Source organism: Scardinius erythrophthalmus (assembly GCF_964197995.2).
Source record: "Scardinius erythrophthalmus genome assembly, chromosome: 1".
Taxonomy (NCBI): Eukaryota; Metazoa; Chordata; class Actinopteri; order Cypriniformes; family Leuciscidae; genus Scardinius; species Scardinius erythrophthalmus.
The window spans coordinates 30,777,740-30,798,792 of NC_138221.1; the positions used below are offsets into that span (position 1 = coordinate 30,777,740).

A 21,053-nucleotide genomic window follows, 5' to 3' on the forward strand; every position below is an offset into this window, starting at 1 on the left:
CCTCAGATGATCTAGTAGATCTAGTGAAGAACAGATGATGAAAGACAACTATAAACACAACAGTGGCTAACAAATACCAAATCTATCATTGCATTAAGAATATGTGCATACACAGCAAAAACTCCAGTGTTAAATTAACACTCCTGGGAGTGTATATGAGTCCACACTCAAAAGTGTAAAGTGTTAAAATATGAGTGTTAAATTAACACTCAAGAGTGTTAAAGTTAATGAGATAATTAGGTGATTAGTTTAGTGATGATTGAGCATTATTGAAGACACCTGATGTTAACAAGCAGAATCACTGAAGGAGGAAAATCACTATTTGTAAGTTACCATTAAGGTGATGGGTGTTTGCTTTAGTTGGGCTCTTGACACTTATATGTTTACTTTAAATTTTGCTTGTCTGCTGTTATTGATTTATAACAGTCAGATGAACAAAGTGACAATGTGATCTGATGGTGTTGGTTATGTTTTGACATAATCATGTTGTGATCCGTAAAACAAAACTTATTGAGATGGCTTAAATTGTTAATTACAGCAGCTCTGTGATTCTACAGCACATGATTTTCAGTATTTTTCATATAATCCAAAAATATTTCTTAACCATTGTTCTGATCAAAAGACTTTCAAATGAATTTATTTAGAAACACAGACATCAATAATCAGCCTGTGAATCTCAACAATGGTGACAATAATAAAGCATGTTGCAGTGGCTGCCACCAATCACAACTCATTAATGGCTCCCATCATGCATTGCGGTATGAATAAATTATGATCTGAATTGTCTGTGTAATTTACTTTTCCTAATTGAATATTCTGCTCGTCACCATTGTTGAGATGCATAGACTGAATCCTTGACGTCTGTGTGTGCCTAAAAGAAAGATTTTTGTTTGTTTTCAAAACAACTTTTAAGAAATCCTTTGTATTATATCTAAAATTCTGGATATTTATGCAGATTCACAGTTATGCTGTAATCAACAACATAAATCTAAGTCAGAAATAAGGATCTTAATGAGTTCAGTGATCAATTTCAAATGATGATTGTCATAATATAACCAACACCATCAAATCCCTTTTTCTCTTTGTTCATCAGGCAGTTATAAGATACAACAGCCAAATAAAATCTAAAGTAAACATATAAGGGTCAAGAGCCCGACTAAAGCAAACACCCATCACCATAACGGTGGCTTACAATTTGTGATTTTCTCCTTCAGTGATTCGGCTTGTTAACATCAGGTGTCTTCAATAATGATCAATCATTACTAAATTAATCACTTAATTAGCTCATTAACTTTAACACTCTTGAGTGTTAATTTAACACTCATATTTTAACACTTTACACTCTTGAGTGTGGACTCATATACACTCCCAGGAGTGTTAATTTAACACTGGAGTTTTTGCTGTGTAGTTTTACACATCAAAACTGTTCACCAACATATATTGACCATTAACCACAAACTTACCTGAGAAAACTTGTTTCTTGTTGTCAGATCCCGTTTCGTGATTTCGTGAAGAACAGATGCTGAAAGACAAACAGAAACACAACAGTGTCTCACAAATAGTAAATCTATCACTGCAATACAATGCACAATTAAACTGTGTTCAGCAACATAAGACAGTTTTAAATTCATGGAAATGGCAGAACTGTTTAAAATAATCACTTAAGCCTGTGATGTTCACTGATATTTTGACCTTTTACTTTAACCCAAAACTTACCTGAAAATACTGTTGTCTCTTTTTGTCAGATACTGTTTTCTTTTCGTTATTTTTCAGGAGCGAAGAACAGAAAAGTCATTTGCTCACAGCCAGACCGCAATGATACAACAACACAGCACCATGTATTTATACGCAAATAATCTCTGTCATCATATAATGCATCTAGTTTAGCTTATCTGATCTCTGCCCAACTCCAAGGAATCTCCTAAGGTCAGAAAACCTGCCTGGCAAGATAGCTATCTATATGCAAACTGTGAAATTGTTCAGGAATGTGATGCAAAAAGATAACATACATCAAAACCTATACAACTGCAGATTTCATAACAGGATACAGTTCCAAAAAACCTGAATTATGTAACAGAACCTAAACCAACCTCCTTGTTCAAAACGCTAATTCAAGTTTACTACCACAGTAAGTTGACAGCATTCATTTTGTTTTCTTCTGAATCTGTATCACTTCTGTGTTCTGTTAACAAAAAGTTAGTTGAATACCATGTATATGCAAATTTATTTATTTATTTATTTTATTTTTTATTTTATTTTTTACTTTTTTTTTAATCACCATAGACTTTAATATCAGTACATAAATGGTGACTGAATTATTTACTGTAAGATTTAGTTGATATCTTGGCATTCTTTTAACTTTCTTGAAAAGATGTAACATGTTTGATGACCTGTATGAAGAGTGTGCAAAGAACATTAGGCAAAAAAGTCAGTTTCTCACGTGTGTGTGTGTGTGTGTGTGTGTGTGTGTGTGTGTGTGTGTGTGTGAGAGAGTGTGTGTGTGTGTGTGTGTGTGTGTGTGTTTGGTTTATTCCCTACTTTGTGGAGACATATTTTGGTCCCCTTGAAGGAAACAGCCTATAAATCATACTAAATTATATAAAAATCTAGAAAGTTTGTGCTGGGGTTAGGGGATAGAACATACAGTTTGTACGGTATAAAAATCATTATATCTATGGAATGTCCCCATACCATATGGAAACCCAACATATGTGTTACGTGTGTGCGCGTATGTGTGTGTTCTGAGACATAATAGCTGAAGTGTGACTTTGATGCTGTATCTCATGTGGCTTCACATGGGACAGGTTTGCAACCGTATCAAAACAGAATTTTTTTTTCAATAAATCAATACTATTGGGCACCCTTTACGTCTGTCTGTTTTACAAATATTTAGCCAATGAAAGTTATTAAAAAGAGCTTGTGTAAACTTGTTAGATCCTCAAACTGTCAGTAAACCTGATAACTCAGCCCCCTCTATCTTGACTGAATGAACTGAAGTTCCGCAGCAGCCGCACAAAAGACAGCAGCTGAACAAAGTTTTGCAAGGGTAAACAAAGATCTTGTTGTTTGAATAAGTACTGAACACTATGAATAAAGGCTCATATTTTATTTATTTGATGTCTGACTGACATGTGGGACCTGACCTGAGAGAGAGGTCTAGCATTTGCCATTTAGTCATCATAGCCAACATAGCCTATACTTAAAGCCTGTGCATACAGTACACAGCAAAAACTCCAGTGTTAAATTAACACTCCTGGGAGTGTATATGAGTCCACACTCAAGAGTGTAAAGTGTTAAAATATTAGTGTTAAATTAACACTCAAGAGTGTTAAAGTTAATGAGATAATTAAGTGATTAATTTAGTGATGATTGAGCATTATTGAAGACACCTGATGATAACAAGCAGAATCACTGAAGGAGAAAATCACAAATTGTAAGCCACCGTTATGGTGATATGGTGATGATTTCAACATTCAAGATGACTTTGGGAAATGAGTAAATGCAAACAGAGAAAAATAACTGCAGAAGTGGAGGAAATGAGTGAAAAGTCCATTAAGATTTTCCCCGCCTCAAAAAACACACTCAAACCAATCAATTAATCTTAACTTGGGTTTTCTTAGTAAATAAAACATAGTATGTGAATAGTACAGATTACTAGATTTTTACAATTAAGTTAAGACATTAAGTAAAATTAAGACATAAAGTAAAGTTAATTAAAAAGTGTTAGTTAAAATCACTGTTGGATTTTAGGGTAAAGTTAAATTTGAATTTCAGACAGTGACCATTAGATGATGCTATAATCACACTGCAGAGGTGTGATTAAGGGCTTCACATCGACCTGTATGAGGTCCACTCCATTATTCATTCATTGGGCCCTATCATACACACAGCGCCAGGCTCACAAGTGTTTTTTGCTAGTTTCAGCCCGACACAGTGATCATTTTCACGTCCTGTGCCACGTTGTTTAAATAGCAAATGTATATGCGCTCATCTGTGCGCCATGCTGGTCTGAAAACGAGGTGTGTTCAGGTGCATTATTATATTGCGTTAATATGATTTACAACTGTAATTTCCTTTGGAGTGTGATAAGAGTGATTTTTTTATGTTTGGGAACAAAGAGCTTGGGAATGGTCTGGCTGGAAATTATATTGTCCAACAATATGCATAGTTATGTGAAGAACCTTGGAGTATTTTTCGATTCTGAAATACGCTTTGGTCGTCAAGTTAACAGCGTTGTGAAATCATCTTTTTTTCAGTTAAGAAAATTGTCTCCAAGGAATTGGAGATTGTTTTGCATGCCTTTGTTTCAACCCGGTTAGACTACTGTAATGCTCTAGGCATAAGTGAATCACTGGTTACTCGTCTTCAGTGTGTCCAAAATGCTTTAGCGAGATTCTTAAGAAATACCAGAAAATGGAATCACATAACACTTCACTGTTAAATACAGAATACAATACAAGGTTTGTTTTTAAAGCATTCCATGAGTATATAAAGGACATGTTAATCCCTTGTCAGTCTCAACCTCACCTATGCTCCTCTCATAACATGCTCCTAACCGTCCCACGGTCTCTCTTGAGGCGTAGTGGAGATCGTGCCTTTCCTGTTGTGGCTCCTACACTTTGGAATGCGTTGCCATTATCTTTGAAATCCTCGTCAAGCATGGATATATTTAAAAAGGACTTGAAGACTTATTTATTTGATCAAGCTTTTGGCGTTTGATTAGGTCTGAGAACTGAGTGATTTGTTGTTTGATTTTCTTTGTGTCATGTTTTGATGTTATTTTATGTTTCTATGTATTTTAGAGTTATTTACTACTTATGGACAGCACTTTGGTCCATTCTAATGGTTTTGAAAGTGCTTTATAAATAAAAGTTGAGTTGAGTTGAGTTGAGTTGCTATTTTGAGGCAACTGAAATAGACTGTGCCATTGACCAACAAAAATTGGTCGCAGTATTTTTTTGTTATTTAAAGAGTGCATTAGTAATGTGCGCCTATAGGCGGGTCCACGATGCGCGTACACTTTGTCCCGTAGATGGTCCGTTTGCTCGCTAGAGAAGCGTACAGTTTTTTCACTTGCAAATTCCTTCATGTAAATAGCAAATCCGCCATGGTGCGAGCACAACTGGCTTTTAAAGGAAATGGGAGATGAGACTCTGACCGGTTTATTGCATGTTACGCCAAAAACACACCCATTTCTCATTAAGAGAATAGAGACAACCCTTTTAGACCATGCGCCAGGAGCGCTGACCATTTTTCCCGTTGTGCATTTGCGTCATGCGCTTTAGACCATGCACTTAGATCCTTAAAATATGGCCCGAATTATCTAAGTTTGACAAAGAAAAAAAAAGTTGTGTTAACAAATCATGAAAATAATGTTTTACAATGTATATAAAAATAATAATAATCACACATGTTTTACCTAATCAAAGAATTTATGTTGGCAAAAGTCTGCACTGTAAAAAAAAGTATTAAAAATGGTAATGCATAAAAGCCAAAATTTCAATTCAACATGTTCTTTATTATCACGTCACTTTGTTAACTTTATTCATATTTGTTGAAAATACCTTATTTAAAAAATAAAAACACTTTTTTTTACATACAAATTCAAGGTCTCTGCACATTTTTAAAATTGAATTATAGCTTTGCAATTGAATTGTATCCTTCTTACAAAACTGTAAGTTCATTCAACTTCACCTTACACTTTAAACATTATATATAAAACCACATTAATAAATTTCCCTCAAAAGTGGAAACTCACATTTCTTATAAAAAATTTACTTACATTTGGAATAACTTGGCCCTGAGATTTTGTAGTCTTCTGGTGCTCTCGCTCTCTCTCTCTCTCTCTCTCTCTCTCTCTCACTCTCTCTCTCTCTCTCTCTCTCTCTCTCTCTATATATATATATATATATATGTATATATTTACTCCTTATTGTTCTCCAAGTTTAGTGAATACAACAAGACAAAACGGACAATGAATACATCTGTAAAGTCTCCCACATTTTCCAACACAACCTCCTCTTCCAGGACAATGAGAACATTGAACATGCTGCAGAGCAATCTCAAGAATTCTCCTTTTCATTTTACTTGACACCCCCATGCCTCTGTAATCCATAAAAGCATAAAATAACAGTATTAACACTGAGTATATAATGAATAAACCAAGAGTACTGAACATCCTCGCTGCCCCTTTAGGAAAAAGTTCCACTTTTTAATTCTCTCTGAAAATGTGTTTTTGTCTCAGTGGTTTCAGACCTTCACATTCAAAAAACAATATCAAGCAAGGCTAGCCATCAATTCCAAGTAAATAGTTTTGTATTTATGAATAGGATACTGTAAATATCTAAGTAAACTTAGCTGCTGCTTTCTCTGTATTTCTCAGTGTTTATTTAGGGTTAAATGTGGTCAGACCGTTTATTCAAAAAAATTGTTAGCTAAAAACTAAATAAAATATGAACTGTTGGTGGCGCTAGGCTAGTGGGTTTGAGCGACTGATAAATTTGGTCAAATTATTTTTCAGAAACTGCCCTTATAACTGCCAAATTTCATTACATGTCAACGTAAAGTTCTGCCTGTCAGTGGCAAAGAGAGCAGAAGAATAATAAGAAAACGTACAGATACAATATATGTCAATGCAACTTTGGTGAATGACCTCTAATACTGTAAACCAACTCTAAAGGATATGATATGTGTTTATTGCTTTGTTTATTGATATTGTTTTTGCTGACTTTGTTGTGTTGTTTGTTCATTGTCATGCTTAATTCATTTTTTAACAACTACAGTAAATAAATTTTACCAAGGATAAAAAGAGGTGTGCCTATAGGATAAAAAAGAATCGTTTAGGATTCACAAAAGTTGCCCAAATATTATAGACCAAGTTATAATAAAAATGAGCATTTATTGTGTTTATTGAATAATCTTCATCTGACTAGCACAGATTCAACATCTGTTATTCAAGCAAAGCAAAAGCAATAGAAACTGCTTCACAACATTGTCATTCGCTTTTATCTAACTAACTTACTTGTGAAGACAATACAGCACACAACATAAGATTACAGTAATAGAAAAATCAATACAGATCTTTAAATCATTTATGTCACAATTACATAATCTAATTATTTTCGAAGAATAAAATAAAAAATGTGGGTAATAAAGTGTGGAAGTGAAGTAAACAATGTAAGGATGCAAATTCAAAGCACTCAGCATACATTTTGAAGTATTACTTTAGTTCAAGCAGTACAGCAAGGCTTTAGTAATGCCAAGATCATGGGATCAAATAACAGGGAATACAAAAAGTAATGGCAGTGCCGTCCTGACCAATTTTCTGCCTAATGTGAATTTCTCCTTCAGTGGGATTGAGTTCGCTCAATAGAAAAAGCCCTCATACTGAATGCTTGGATACATTATTGTCACCTTTATGTATATAGTACTTTTATATATTTATTTATACAATACAGATTGTAGTTTCAAAGTAGTTTTACCGTGATATTCTACACAGCAAAAACTCCAGTGTTAAATTAACACTCCTGGGAGTGTATATGAGTCCACACTCAAAAGTGTGAAGTGTTAAAATATGAGTGTTAAATTAACACTCAAGAGTGTTAAAGTTAATGAGATAATTAAGTGATTAATTTAGTGATGATTGAGCATTATTGAAGACACCTGATGTTAACAAGCAGAATCACTGAAGGAGGAAATCACTAATTGTAAGTTACCATTAAGGTGATGGGTGTTTGCTTTAGTCGGGCTCTTGACACTTATATGTTTACTTTAAATTTTGCTTGTCTGCTGTTATTGATTTATAACAGTCAGATGAACAAAGAGACAATGTGATCTGATGGTGTTGGTTATGTTTTGACATAATCATGTTGTGATCTGTAAAACAAAACTTATTGAGATGGTTTAACTTGTTAGTTACAGCAGCTCTGTGATTCTACAGCACATGATTTTCAGTATTTTTCATATAATCCAAAAATATTTCATAACCATTGTTCTGATCAAAAGACTTTCAAATGAATTTATTTAGAAACACAGACATCAATAATCAGCCTGTGAATCTCAACAATGGTGACAATAATAAAGCATGTTGCAGTCGCTGCCACCAATCACAACTCATTAATGGCTCCCATCATGCATTGCGGTATGAATAAATTATGATCTGAATTGTCTGTGTAATTTACTTTTCCTAATTAAATATTCTGCTCGTCACCATTGTTGAGATGCATAGACTGAATCTTGACGTCTGTGTGTGCCTAAAAGAAAGATTTTTTTTTAAACAACTTTTAAGAAATCCTTTGTATTATATCTAAAATTCTGGATATTTATGCAGATTCACAGTTATGCTGTAATCAACAACATAAATCTAAGTCAGAAATAAGGATCTTAATGAGTTAAGTGATCAAGTTCAAATGATGATTGTCATAATATAACCAACACCAGCAGATCACTTTTTCTCTTTGTTCATCGGGCAGTTATAAGATACATAAGCCAAACAAAATCAAAAGTAAATGTATAAGTGTCAAGAGCCCGACTAAAGCAAACACCCATCACCATAACGGTGGCTTACAATTTGTGATTTTCTCCTTCAGTGATTCTGCTTGTTAACATCAGGTGTCTTCAATAATGATCAATCATTACTAAATTAATCACTTAATTAGCTCATTAACTTTAACACTCTTGAGTGTTAATTTAACACTCATATTTTAACACTTTACACTCTTGAGTGTGGACTCATATACACTCCCAGGAGTGTTAATTTAACACTGGAGTTTTTGCTGTGTATGCACTGTGCAACGGCCCTTTGAGCAACTGCATTTCAATTTAACTGATTTCTCGAAAGCCACTGAACAATTTAGGTCACTTCTTTTTCCAGAGCTTTCCAACTTGTACACAGTCTCACACCAGAGATTTTTCTGGTCTTTTCTTGTCTTGACAGCAGTGACTTTAAACGTCTCATTTGGAGGAATCAGCACCTCTTTCTGTTCAGGATACTTAGAATATTTGATCACATTAACACCGTTGCAAGTTTTGATTTCAAAACAAGACTTAGTTCCAAAACCCTGTGCTACTTTACAATCAAGAGAGGATGAAGCAAATGAGCTGAAACGAACCTCTGTGACTGTGACGTTCTTATAAAATTCAGCTTTTGTACCACGATATGTTGACTTGCATTTCTTTTGTTTTTTAGTCAATATCTGTATTGCATCTGTTAACAAAAATTGAAGTGAATATAAATTGAATGTCTGGTTTCTGTAGTTTTGTTTACCATTATAAACAGTCATATCAAAATTGCTATGAATTAAGGTTAGTGTACACATACAAGGCAATAGAATGATTCTTTGTCAATTTATCTTCTGGCGCTCTGGCATTCTTTTCACCTTCTTGACAAACCTTTTTTTTTTTATTCAGCTGAGTTATTGATTTCCTTCTTTAGATATTTATTCCTCACCTTTTTTTTTCTACAGGCCATATATTGATCATCAACTGAATTCAGAGCCATATCCAATGGATATATCTGTCCTTCATATATATATATATAACATTGCTACATGTACTGAAACTGAGACTGAATGTCCTACTGTTAGTTTGATTGCTTATATTGCTCTTCTCATGTGTAAGTCGATTTGGATAAAAGTGTCTGCTTAATGATTAAATGTAAAATTTAAATGTAAATGTAAATTACCTTGGAATATGGTAATTTTTTTTAAGGTTCTTCAGTTGCTCAGGAACATTGATGAGAGAAGATCAGAAAAGTCATCCACTCAGGCCACAACAGCAGTATTTAAACCATAAAATAAGGAAGCTTGCTTTTTTGTTACAACATGTAGTTTGACCAATGTTTGTGTTACATACATGACCGACCGACCAATGGTGGTGTGCGAGAAGGCGGGACCTAAAGCAATGCAAAAACACACATCAACCCGATCACTTGTTTAGCGCTCATGTAAACACTACATTCAGCTTCATCAATCAGAATGAATTCAGTCCGATTGAAACAAAAGTCGTGCATGTAAACATATGGAATGGCGACTGTAGAAAGCAAAAGCTGAATCACAGACATTTTGGGTGATCTAGAAATCCCAGCTGGAGGCATTTTTTAGGTTCAAAAAGAGGACATGTCTGGGAAAAAGAGGACGTATCGTTACCCTAAGTAAAAGGTTTTCAGAGAATCTTGCATCAGGATGTGAAACTGCACTAAAGCATATTCTTAAATAAGGAAGCCTTTGTTTCCCTTCAGGCTCTTTACTCATGATGTTAATCCCAGCAAGCACAGGATATAGACTACAATGTCGGTCAGACGTTGGATTTTGGTTGAAAATGAAAGTCGGGTTGATGATTAAATCCAATGTTTGTTTTACGTCCAGCTCCAACGTTGGACACTGTTGAATTTTGGTTGGAATAAACCAAACAAAAAGGTGAAATGCATGGCTGTACACTTATTACCAGCTTCACTTAAAACTAACCAGATTTACATTATTTAATTTCCGGTTTAAAGAAATCATATTTTGCATTTTAAAGTCACAATGGTGGTTAGCGTTTGCTTTAGTTGTGCTCTTGACCCTTGACTTTTTAACATAAAATTTTCTCTGGTTGCTATAATTGTGTGTTTATAAAGCACAATAATTTGTAGCTAGTTTGAACTACAGAACTTAAAGATCTCCCTTGTGCGATATAGTCACAAAGAGTGACCAAAATTTCTAACATGTCAGAAATTTGTTCGATTGCCGGTCGGGAAAGGTTCATCGACTCTTGTTTTTTCCTGAACACTGCACGACAAACGACAACAACAAACAACGCACGACAAAGCTGAAAATCTGTCCGACCTGAAAAAAGAGTCGCACGAGTCAGAATTTGGCTCAAAATCGGATGGAAATTGCACAGTCATGCCCGCCTTTAAAGTTAATGAGATAATTAAGTGGTTAATTGAGTGATTGAGCATTATTGAAGACACCTGATATTAACAAGCAGAATCACTAAAGGAGAAAACCGTCATTGGTTTGTTACCATTATGGTGATCAGTGTTTGCTTTAGTTGGGCCGTTGACCCTTAAGTCATTAACTTTAGATTTAGTTTGGCTGCTGTACCTGAATTATAACAGCCATATGAACAAAGAGAAAAAGTGGTCTGATTGTGTTGGTTGTGTTTTAAAATAATCATTATTTCACAATCATTTTACCTGAATCATTGAACTCATATAGAGCCCAATTTCTGAGTTAGATTTACTTTATTAATTATAGGAGCACTGTCTTTGAAAAGCATAATATTTTTAACTTTTACAATGTAATCAAATAATTTCTTAAAAGATGTTCACGTCCGAAAAAAAAAAAAATCTTTTTTTTTCTTGTTTTTTTTTAACAGAGACATCAAGCATCAGCCTGTGAATCTCAACAATAGTGACAATTATAAAACATGTTACAGTGCATTCTGGGTGCCACCAATCAAAACTCATTCAAGGCTCCCATCATGCATTGCTGCATGAATAAATAATGAGCTTATGTTCAGAGCTGATCTGTTTGTCACCATTGTTGAGATTCATACGCTAATTCTTGATGTCTGTGTGTGCCTACCTAAAATACTATTTAAAAATGTTTTTTTTTTTTTTTTTTTGTAGTTAATTTGATCATTTGGATTTCATTGAAAAGGCTAAAAATGGCATGCTCTACAAGGACAGTGCTGCTATAATCCATAAGGGTAAACTTTACTGAGAAATTTTGCTCTCAATGAGTTCAGTGATTCAGGCCAACTAATGTTTATGTTAAAGAGATACTCCACTTTTTTTGGAAATAGGCTCATTTTACAACTCCCCCAGAGTTAAACAGTTGAGTTTTACCGTTTTTTAATCCATTCAGCCGATCTCCGGTTCTGGCGGTACCACTTTTAGCATAGTTTAGCATACATCATTGAAGTGGACAAGACCATTAGCATTTCTCTCCCAAAAAAAATGACCAAAGAGTTTCGATATTTGTCCTATTTAAAACATGACTCTTCTGTAGTTACATCGTGTACTAAGACCGACGGAAAATGAAAAGTTGCGATTTTCTAGGCTGATATGACTAGGAACTATACTCTCATTTCTGCGTAATAATCAAGAAACTTTATTGCCGTACCATGAGTGCAGCAGGCGTAATGATATGACGCAGCGCCTGAAAATAGTCCCCAGCTCGGTAACTTCCAACGCTCCCTGTGCAAGCAGGTTGTCACGTTGGTTATGTTGATGGAAGGTAGCCTATTTTCAGGCGCTGTGTCATATCATTACGCCTGCTGCACTCATGGTACGGCAGTAAAGTTTCTTGATTATTACGCAGGAATGAGAGTGGGCTATAGTTCCTAGCCAAATCAACCTAGAAAATCGCAACTTTACATTTTCCGTCAGTCTTAGTGCACGATGTAACTACAGAAGAGTCAAGTTTTAAATAGGAAAAATATCGAAATTCTTTGGTCATTTTTTTTTTTGAGAGAAATGCTAATGGTCTTGTCCACTTCAATGATGTATGCTAAGCTATGCTAAAAGTGGTACCGCCAGAACCGGAAATCAGCTGAATGGATTAAAAAACGGTAAAACTCAACTGTTTAACTCTGGGGGTGTTGTAAAATGAGCCTATTTCCAAAAAAAAGTGGAGTATCCCTTTAAAACACAATCAACACCATCAGATCACCTTTCCTCTTTGTTCATCTGGCTGTTATAACTCAGATACAGCAGCCAAACAAAATTTGAAGTTAAAAAAGTAAGGGTCAAGAGCCCAACTAAACCAAACACCGATCACCATAACGGTGACCATTTTACATTACTTTTCTCCTTCAGTGATTCTGCTTGTTAACATCAGGTGTCTTCAATAATGCTGAATCATCAATCAATCACTTAATTATCTCATTAACTTTAACACTGCTTCAGTGTTACTTATAACACTCTGAGTGTGGACTCATATAAACACTGAGCAGTGTTAATTTAACACTGGAGATTTTGCTGTGTGCCAACACTGGAAACTTTGACTGCAAAGCAAAGGTGGAAAGTCCACGGGTCAGAAAGTAAAAGTCCTGCCATATGTTTATTCCAACCATGAACTCACACAGCAAAAACTCCAGTGTTAAATGAACTCTCCGGGGAGTTTATTTGGCTCCAGACTCAAGAGTGTTAAAGTTAATGTGATAATTTAGTGATTGATTGAGTGATGACTGAGCATCTTTGAAGACACCTGATGTTAACAAGCAGAATCACTGAAGGAGAAAATCTCTTTTTTTAAGTTACCATTATTGTGATCAGTATTGTATTTAGTTGTGCTCTTGACCCTTAAACTAATAACATTAGATTTTGTTTGGCTGTTGTATCTGAGTTATAACTCTCAGATGAACCAAGAGAAAAGTTGGTCAGATGGTGTTGGTTATGTTTTGACATAATCTCAATTAAAGAGGTAGATTTAACTTGTTGATCAAAAAAATCACAGCCTGTGATTCTACAGTGTACTATTTTCAGCATTTTCAATATAATAAAAAAGATTTTTTAAAGTTGTTCTGATCAAAAGACTATAAAAAAGAAGAGTTTTATTTGGACACACAGACATCAAGAATCAGCCTGTAATTCTCAACAATGGTTACAATAATAAAGCATGTTGCAGTGCATTCTGGGTGCCACCAATCAAAACTCATTCATGGTTCCCATCATGCATTGCGGTATGAATAAATTATGATCTGAATTGTCTTAGTAATTTCCTTTTCCTAATTGAATATTCTTTTTGTCACCAGTGTTGAGATTCATACACTGAATCGTGATGTCTGTGTGTGCCTTAAAAGAAGATTGTCATTTCTCTAAGATTGTCATCTCTCCCTCTCCCTCTCCCTCTCCCTCTCCCTCTCTCTCTTCCTCTTCCTCTTCACACACACACACACATATACATGAAATCATTTGGATTATATTGTAAAATCTGGATCTTATTCTGTAGAATCACTGTGATGCTGTAATGACCAAGTATACATTTAAGTCAGAGATTAGGCTCTAAATGAGATCAGTGATTCAGATCAAATGATGATTATGTTGAAATCAGAGGTGGAAAGTCCAGGGGCCAAAGAGTAGAAGTCCTGCCATATGTTTATTCCACCCATAAACTCAGTCAGCTGATTTCACTAATTAGTTCTGTCTCCTGTCTGAATTAGCAAATTCAGGTGATTGGAATAAAATACTGAGGAGGACTTTTACTTTCTGAACCTGGACTTTACACCTCTGCATAGCAATGCCACATGTCAGCCAAGAGCAAAGAAATAAACCAGAACAGGACATTATCATAGCCACAAAATCTGTGTATATTAAATATGGAGTAATTTCAGCCACAGCCTTAGATGAAATCAACTGAAGAGAAAATAAGACATTACATCTACTTCTACTCTTTGACCCCTGGATTACCCACCTCTGATGTTTAGCTTGTTATTTTGTGACTATGAAGTAGCTGTTTATCTTATCTCAAATGTGTTCAGTTACCAGTAATGCTATAAGGGCGCCATCTTGTGAGCATAAGCTTAAAATGACTGTTCTATTTATTTGCTTAGAAATCATAATTGGGTGTTTTATTTATTAATTCATACCTTTGAAGATAGATTTTTGCATATTAATTGTGTCTGTAAAATGTCCGTGTAAATTCTTTACTCACTCATGTTTATTTCTGTATTGTGTTCCAGAATCACACCTATTTACATTTAAATTGTCATCAGTAACTCATTGAAAGACATTCTGGAGTCTGCAGAATCTATTTCGTTGATGTCTTTACACAGTTCGGACCGACTGTCTGCAGCAGTAACAACGAGGCCACCATTTACACAATTAGTAGGCCTATTTCAGTAGAGATAACATGTTTTCATTGTGTAGAGCCACTGCCCATGACTGAATCAATTTAAGACAATTTCTAACACATTGCATACTGCAATATAGTAGGAGTTGTATTGGATCAAAGTTGTATCAAACACAACCGCTGAGTGGCAACCCCTATACACAGCAAAATCCCCAGTGTTAAATTAACACTGCTCAGTGTTTATATAATCCACACTCTCGGAGTGTTATAAGTAACACTGAAGCAGTGTTAAAGTTAATGAGATAATTGAGTGATGATTGAACATTATTGAAGACACCTGATGTTAACAAGAAGAATCACTGAAGAAGAAAATTACTAATTTTAAGTCACCATTATGGATATCAGTGTCTGCTTTAGTTGGGCTCTTGATCCCTTATATTTTTAACTTTAGATTTAGTTTGACTGCAATAATTTATTTATGCTTTAGTCAAAGATGCGCAGAGAAATACTGATGTTATGCTGCCTGTTGCTTTATTTAAAAGCAGTAACTGTGTAGTTGCTGATGCAGTGACAATCTCCTTCCTAAGTATTTTATCAAATGCATGTGTGGTATTGTTCGCTAAATACGATCTGCAAAGATTTTGTTGCTTTATTTAAAAGCAGTAACTGTGTAGTTGCTGATGCAGTGACAATATCCTTCCTAAGTATTTTATCAAATGCATTTGTGGTATTGTTCGCTAAATACGATCTGCAAAGATTTTATTAAAGTCATGTTTTTAACGGATTCACTATTACACATTAGGTGTTTGCAGTTTTATATTAAATGCTGTGTTCTTCAACCCTGCTCCTGAAGGACCCCCAACACTGCACGTTTTCTTTGTCTCCCTAATCAAACACACCTGATTCAATTCATCAGCTCATTATCACATGGGTTAATTAGAAAAGTTAAATCATACTCCCTTTAATGTAAGCATAACTAATACAATTAACATTTTCAGCTCTACTTTCAGACGAGGGAGCAAAATAAAATTACAAAGTTAAAATCATATAATTCAATAAATCATATTTTAACCTTATATATCGTTTTTCCTTTACATCATTATTGTGTTGAATATAGAAATATGCAAGCAAAAATACAATGCTTGTCCCCAAAACACTGCTTGCATACAGACAGCTGGTCTACTCACTCTCAAACCAGCAAGACCATGCTGGTGAACCAGCTTAATGAATATGCTGGCCCACCAGGTAGACCAGCATAAATCAGTCTGGACCAGCATGGAATCAGCAAGGAACATCTCATATGGAGGAATCAGCACATATTTCACATCAGGATACTTAGAATATTTTAGCACAGAAAGTGAAGTGAATAATAGGTCACCATTTGAAAGTCAGAGAAGCAGCACACCCAAACTTATTTGTTAGTTGTCATTCTAAATGTTTAAAGGATGTTCCAAGAATGTTGTTCTAAGAACATTTTTCTCCAAACATTATGAGGAACATTTTAAAAACCTTCTACAAACAATGTATTAATACATTTTGGAATGTATTACTTCATTTTCAAGTATGTTTGTTCATAACTTTGAGAGAACCTTGCCAGAACGTTAGCCAAAGTTATGAGAATGTTCCCTGTCAACTGGGCCCCTCAAATAGAGGACAAACCATTGGCATATTAGCAGTTAAAATGACTTCTATACGGCAAACTAATAGGTAGATCAGAGTAGTTTGGAGAACAGCACTTAAAAGCAACTAAATATACAGTATCATATACCAAGCAGGACCAACCTTCTTGAAAAAGTATTCTTGAAAGTGAACGTCACAGCTGGTCATATGAGGGAGAATCATGGATAATATTCACTCCATTCATAGAGACCTCAGCACAGAGTCGTGCCCGTCGTGCCAGTACCAGCAGAAAACAAGAGCGATATTGTGTTGAGCAGATTGTAACCATGGAATTGTTAATCTTTAACTCCAGATTTCTGCAGGAAACACAAACACATTGTGCATCAGTTCAGTCTTATTAAGTGACAGTCAATGATTCAGTAAAGTGTTAACCCTTGCTGTAAAAAAAAGGCCAAATTTTGACAGTATCATTAAAACAGTAATATCCTGTAGAAAACAATGCATTCTGGGTTATATTTGTTGTTTTCGAAAAGCCTACAGGAATATACTGTGAATTAACAGCGCTCAAAATCGACACTCAGAGACTGTGTTCCAAATCACACCCTATACCCTCATTCACTATTCCTTACATTAGTTCACTAATATAGTCCACTTGAATAAAAAGAAGTTGAACCTGAATTCAGACACTGATGAACAATGATAAGCAGAATCACTGAAGGACAGAGAAACAAGAACAGAAAAAAAGAAACACAACTACAACTGACTTCCAGCCACACTGAGTGTGAAACCAGTTTACAAACCAGTTTAACATTATTTCTTTCATACATGTACAAAAGTTCTTGTTGATAATTAACAGATATTTATTTGTTGATGTTTTATTGAATATAATTGTAGTCACCATGATGGAGATCAGCATTTGCTTTAGTTGGTCTCTTGACCCTTGACCATTGTTTTATCTCTGGCTGCTGTCTCTATGAGGTTATAAAACATATTTATTATGACAAGAAAAAGTCAAGAGGAAGTTTATCAAGTGTTTTGAGCTGTTGTGATGATGCCATAATAATTATGGACATGTCTGATTCTCTGATCTCATTCTGTGTATAAGCTTTGAATTTATGGTTATTTTATATTTACCATATATCTGTGTTTCATACACTGATTCTTGATGTCTAAGTGAGTTTAATAGAAGCATATAATGCAACATAATGTTCAAAGTGTTTAGTGTACAATGTGTTTTCAAAATGCTTGATACTATCTGAATAAAACACTGCAGAACCTTATGCTGCAGAGTCACAAATCAAATAATAATAATTAAAAAATAAATCAATAACACATCACCCATAAGATCAAAGTTCAGACACTGGATGAGGTCAGACTGCTTCCCAATTATATTTTTGCTTGGCTTTTTCAACATTAAGAATGTGTCTTTTAAAGAGAGTCCAACTAAAGTACACACTGATTGCCATAATGGTGACTTCAAGTCAAACATTTTAGTAAAACATCAACATCTTAACCTCTTGTAGACGTATAACAGAAAGTGAAGCTGGTAATGCTGTTCATGATGTTGTCCATGTCGAGTACCCTCTGGGAAACTTTCTGTTAAAAACTTTATAAGAATGTTAAGGGATAATGTTGTAACATGTTTTGGCAAGCAAGGCGGGGCCGAGAGCTGTGGGAACGGAGGGAGGCCGGTGGCGCAAGTGTGAATGTGCGTAACCTGCGCGCCACATCGGTCTCAAGTCTCACGGAGGAACTCCGGAAGGATAAAACAAGAAGCGATGACAGTGAAGGATGAGAGAGAGATGAGACTTGCAGCTGTGTCTATAAACATCTAAACCTCTGTTAATTCTCAACAAGAACGAATGTGTGCTCACGATCACAAACTAGACAGTTCTGAAATAGTCAGAGGGTGCAGTGCAACTATTTTACCCTAAGCAGCCACTCACTGCTGACTCATAACAAAGGTGTATTTATTTTTTTTAATAGTTGCGAGCTTGCAACGTGCTAAGTCAGTGATAGTCAGAAATCGGAAGGTCTCCTCAATTATGTGCCCCATGCTCCATTCATTAGTGCCTTCAGTTTGATCTATCCTGGACAGAGATTTGCGGAAACACCAGACTGCACATTAATCTACTAGGAAGAATAATCTCAGAATACTTAAGAATAAATCAAGATGTAACATTTATTTGTCAGGTAAAAAGGTATCATGACATTTACACAAGTGATTAAAAGCCAATTCAGAAATAATAAATACATGACATCAATTACTCAAAGATGACTCTAAAAGTAAGCAATGCATTCCTGACAGAAACATGCAGTGTGTGAATGTGTTTCAAGTGTAAGACTTGAGAAAACACTAAAACAGCACTGCATGGGGGTTTTCCTGGTTACAGATTACCAGAGTCTGCTCTGTCACCTACCCTTAAATACCCAGACCAGAACAAAAGGGTTGTACCAATATTTTTTGGTATTTTTTTAATACATAGACATTCTTAGTGAACTTTTGGTGACTTGACCCAGGGGGAGAGGAAGGGAGGAGGGAGAGGGGGATGCAGAGATAAGGAAAGTTTGGACAGGACAATGTCCTGTGCACTTTCTTTGCGATCTTCTGTCCAGGGTGCGTTTTATTGCTTTATTAACTGATTTTAACCTGCTTTATTGCAGGGTGAGTTTTGTCTTAGCAGGAAAATCAGTTCTTACATATTCCTGTAGGCTACTTTCTTGAAAATCAAAAAAATACCCAGAATGCATTGTTTTATAATGGTGCATTACTGTTTTAATGGAAAATGGTTTGTTACTGTCAGAATTTTGCTGGGGTTTTTTTTACAGCAAGGTTTTACAGTGTAGGCATTTTCTAACATATCATGCAAAATATGCAGTGTTCATGAAACAAGACCAAATCAGTGTAATATTAAAAAAAATATATATACTTTGAAATGAAGCAACACATTGAGAAAAACAATTATTTCTAAGTTAAAAAAATTCTCCCATTACTACTAAATCTTATCAAACTGTCCCTTTTTAAGCATGACAAGCACTTCAAAGTTCAGTAACAATGAGAAACATGTCAATTTAACTGATTAGTGGGAATAATAATTGCAAAATTAGTAAAACGTTAAAGAAAGAAGCATGGTTTCCACTGTTAAACAATACACAGTTCAGGTCACTTCTTGTTCCAGTGCTATTCAACACAAACACAGTCTCACACCAGAGATCTGGCTGATCTGTTCTGTTCTTGACAGCAGTGACTTTAAACTTCTCATATGGAGGAATCAGGACCTCTTTCTCATCAGGATACTTTGAGTATTTGATCACATCAGCACCCTCACAAGTGTAGATTTCAAAACAAGATTTATTTCCAAAACCCTGTATTACTTTACGATCAAGAGAGGAGGATGAAAATGAGCTCAAACGAACCTCTTTGCTATGAACATCAAATTCAACGTTTGTACCACGATAAGTTACATAGCATCTATTGTGTGTTTTCTTCAGAATCTGTATCGCTTCTGTTAACAGAAAGTGAAGTGAATACCATTTGAATGTCCCCTCTTTATATTTCTGTTTGTCAGTACGTGTGGCACTAGTGAAATTACTATATACTTTATAGTCTTTGTTAGTGTACACATGAATGGCGACAGAGTGAATTCGTTGCAAGTTATCCTCTGCTTTCCTGGCTTTCTCTTCACCTTCTTGCCAAGTCTTTTTAAATTCAGCTGAGGTCGATTTTTCCTTCTCTAGATATGTTGTGTTCACCAGGTCTGCCATTTTCACAGTACAACCGTCATATTGATCATCAACTGAATTCAGTGCGAAATCCAATGGAAATATCTGTCCTTCAACAGCAGCTCTGTGATCCTGCAGCAACAGGAATCATAATGATCACATCATCAGTATTAATATCTGTAATATTGATACTAGAACACAAGCTTACCTGTCCTAGAGCAGCTAAAATGAGAAGAAGAGCTTCAATGATCAACAGCATCTTGATTCAGTCAAATCCCTCTGATGTTCTAGTAGATCTAGTGAAGAACAGATGATGAAAGACAACTATAAACACAACAGCGGCTCACAAATACCAAATCTATCATTGCAATAAGAATATGTGCATAGTTTTACACATCAAAATTGTTCACCAACATAAACAGTTAAAAAATTAACATTTATTCAAATGGTAAAACTATTTGAATAATTACTTAAACCTGTGATGTTCACTGATGGAAGTGTTATATTGACCATTAACCACAAACTTACCTGAGAAAACTTGTTTCTTGTTGTCAGATCCCGTTTCGTTATTTTTCAGGAGCAACAGTGAGAGAAGATCAGAAAAGTCTGTCGCTCTCAGCCAGATGACAACGACTCTTCAAACTAAGAGAAGAGGAATGTGGCTTTTGTATATTGCAAATCATCCATGTCCATGTCTTCTGGGTGTGTGTGTCTGTGTGTGTGTGTGAGAGATTGCATTGAAATGATGCATTACAGTACACTGTAAAAAAACATGTATGTATGTATGTCATAATTTTTTCCCTCTGTGAACCAAGTGCAAATATATTACTTTAATATTAGGCAAATATATTAGTACCACGCTATCTCACTGCAGTGTATACTGGTATACTTAGTGTAAAACTGTTTGTCCAGATTACTCTGTTTGGAAAGTTG

At 35.2% G+C, this 21,053-nt stretch overlaps 1 protein-coding gene across 1 annotated transcript; it reads right to left on the reverse strand.

Moving 5' to 3' along the window:
* Positions 1 to 11: 11 nt before the first annotated feature.
* On the reverse strand, positions 12 to 20,379 carry LOC308695834 (ecto-ADP-ribosyltransferase 4-like; the record flags this gene model as incomplete). The annotated part of the gene is made up of 5 exons (XM_081374080.1): positions 12 to 20; positions 1,464 to 1,522; positions 8,861 to 8,978; positions 19,551 to 20,252; positions 20,329 to 20,379. 5 exons carry the CDS (start codon positions 20,377 to 20,379, stop codon positions 12 to 14), a joined length of 939 nt encoding a protein of 312 aa, XP_081230206.1.
* Between the last annotated feature and the right edge of the window lie 674 nt (positions 20,380 to 21,053).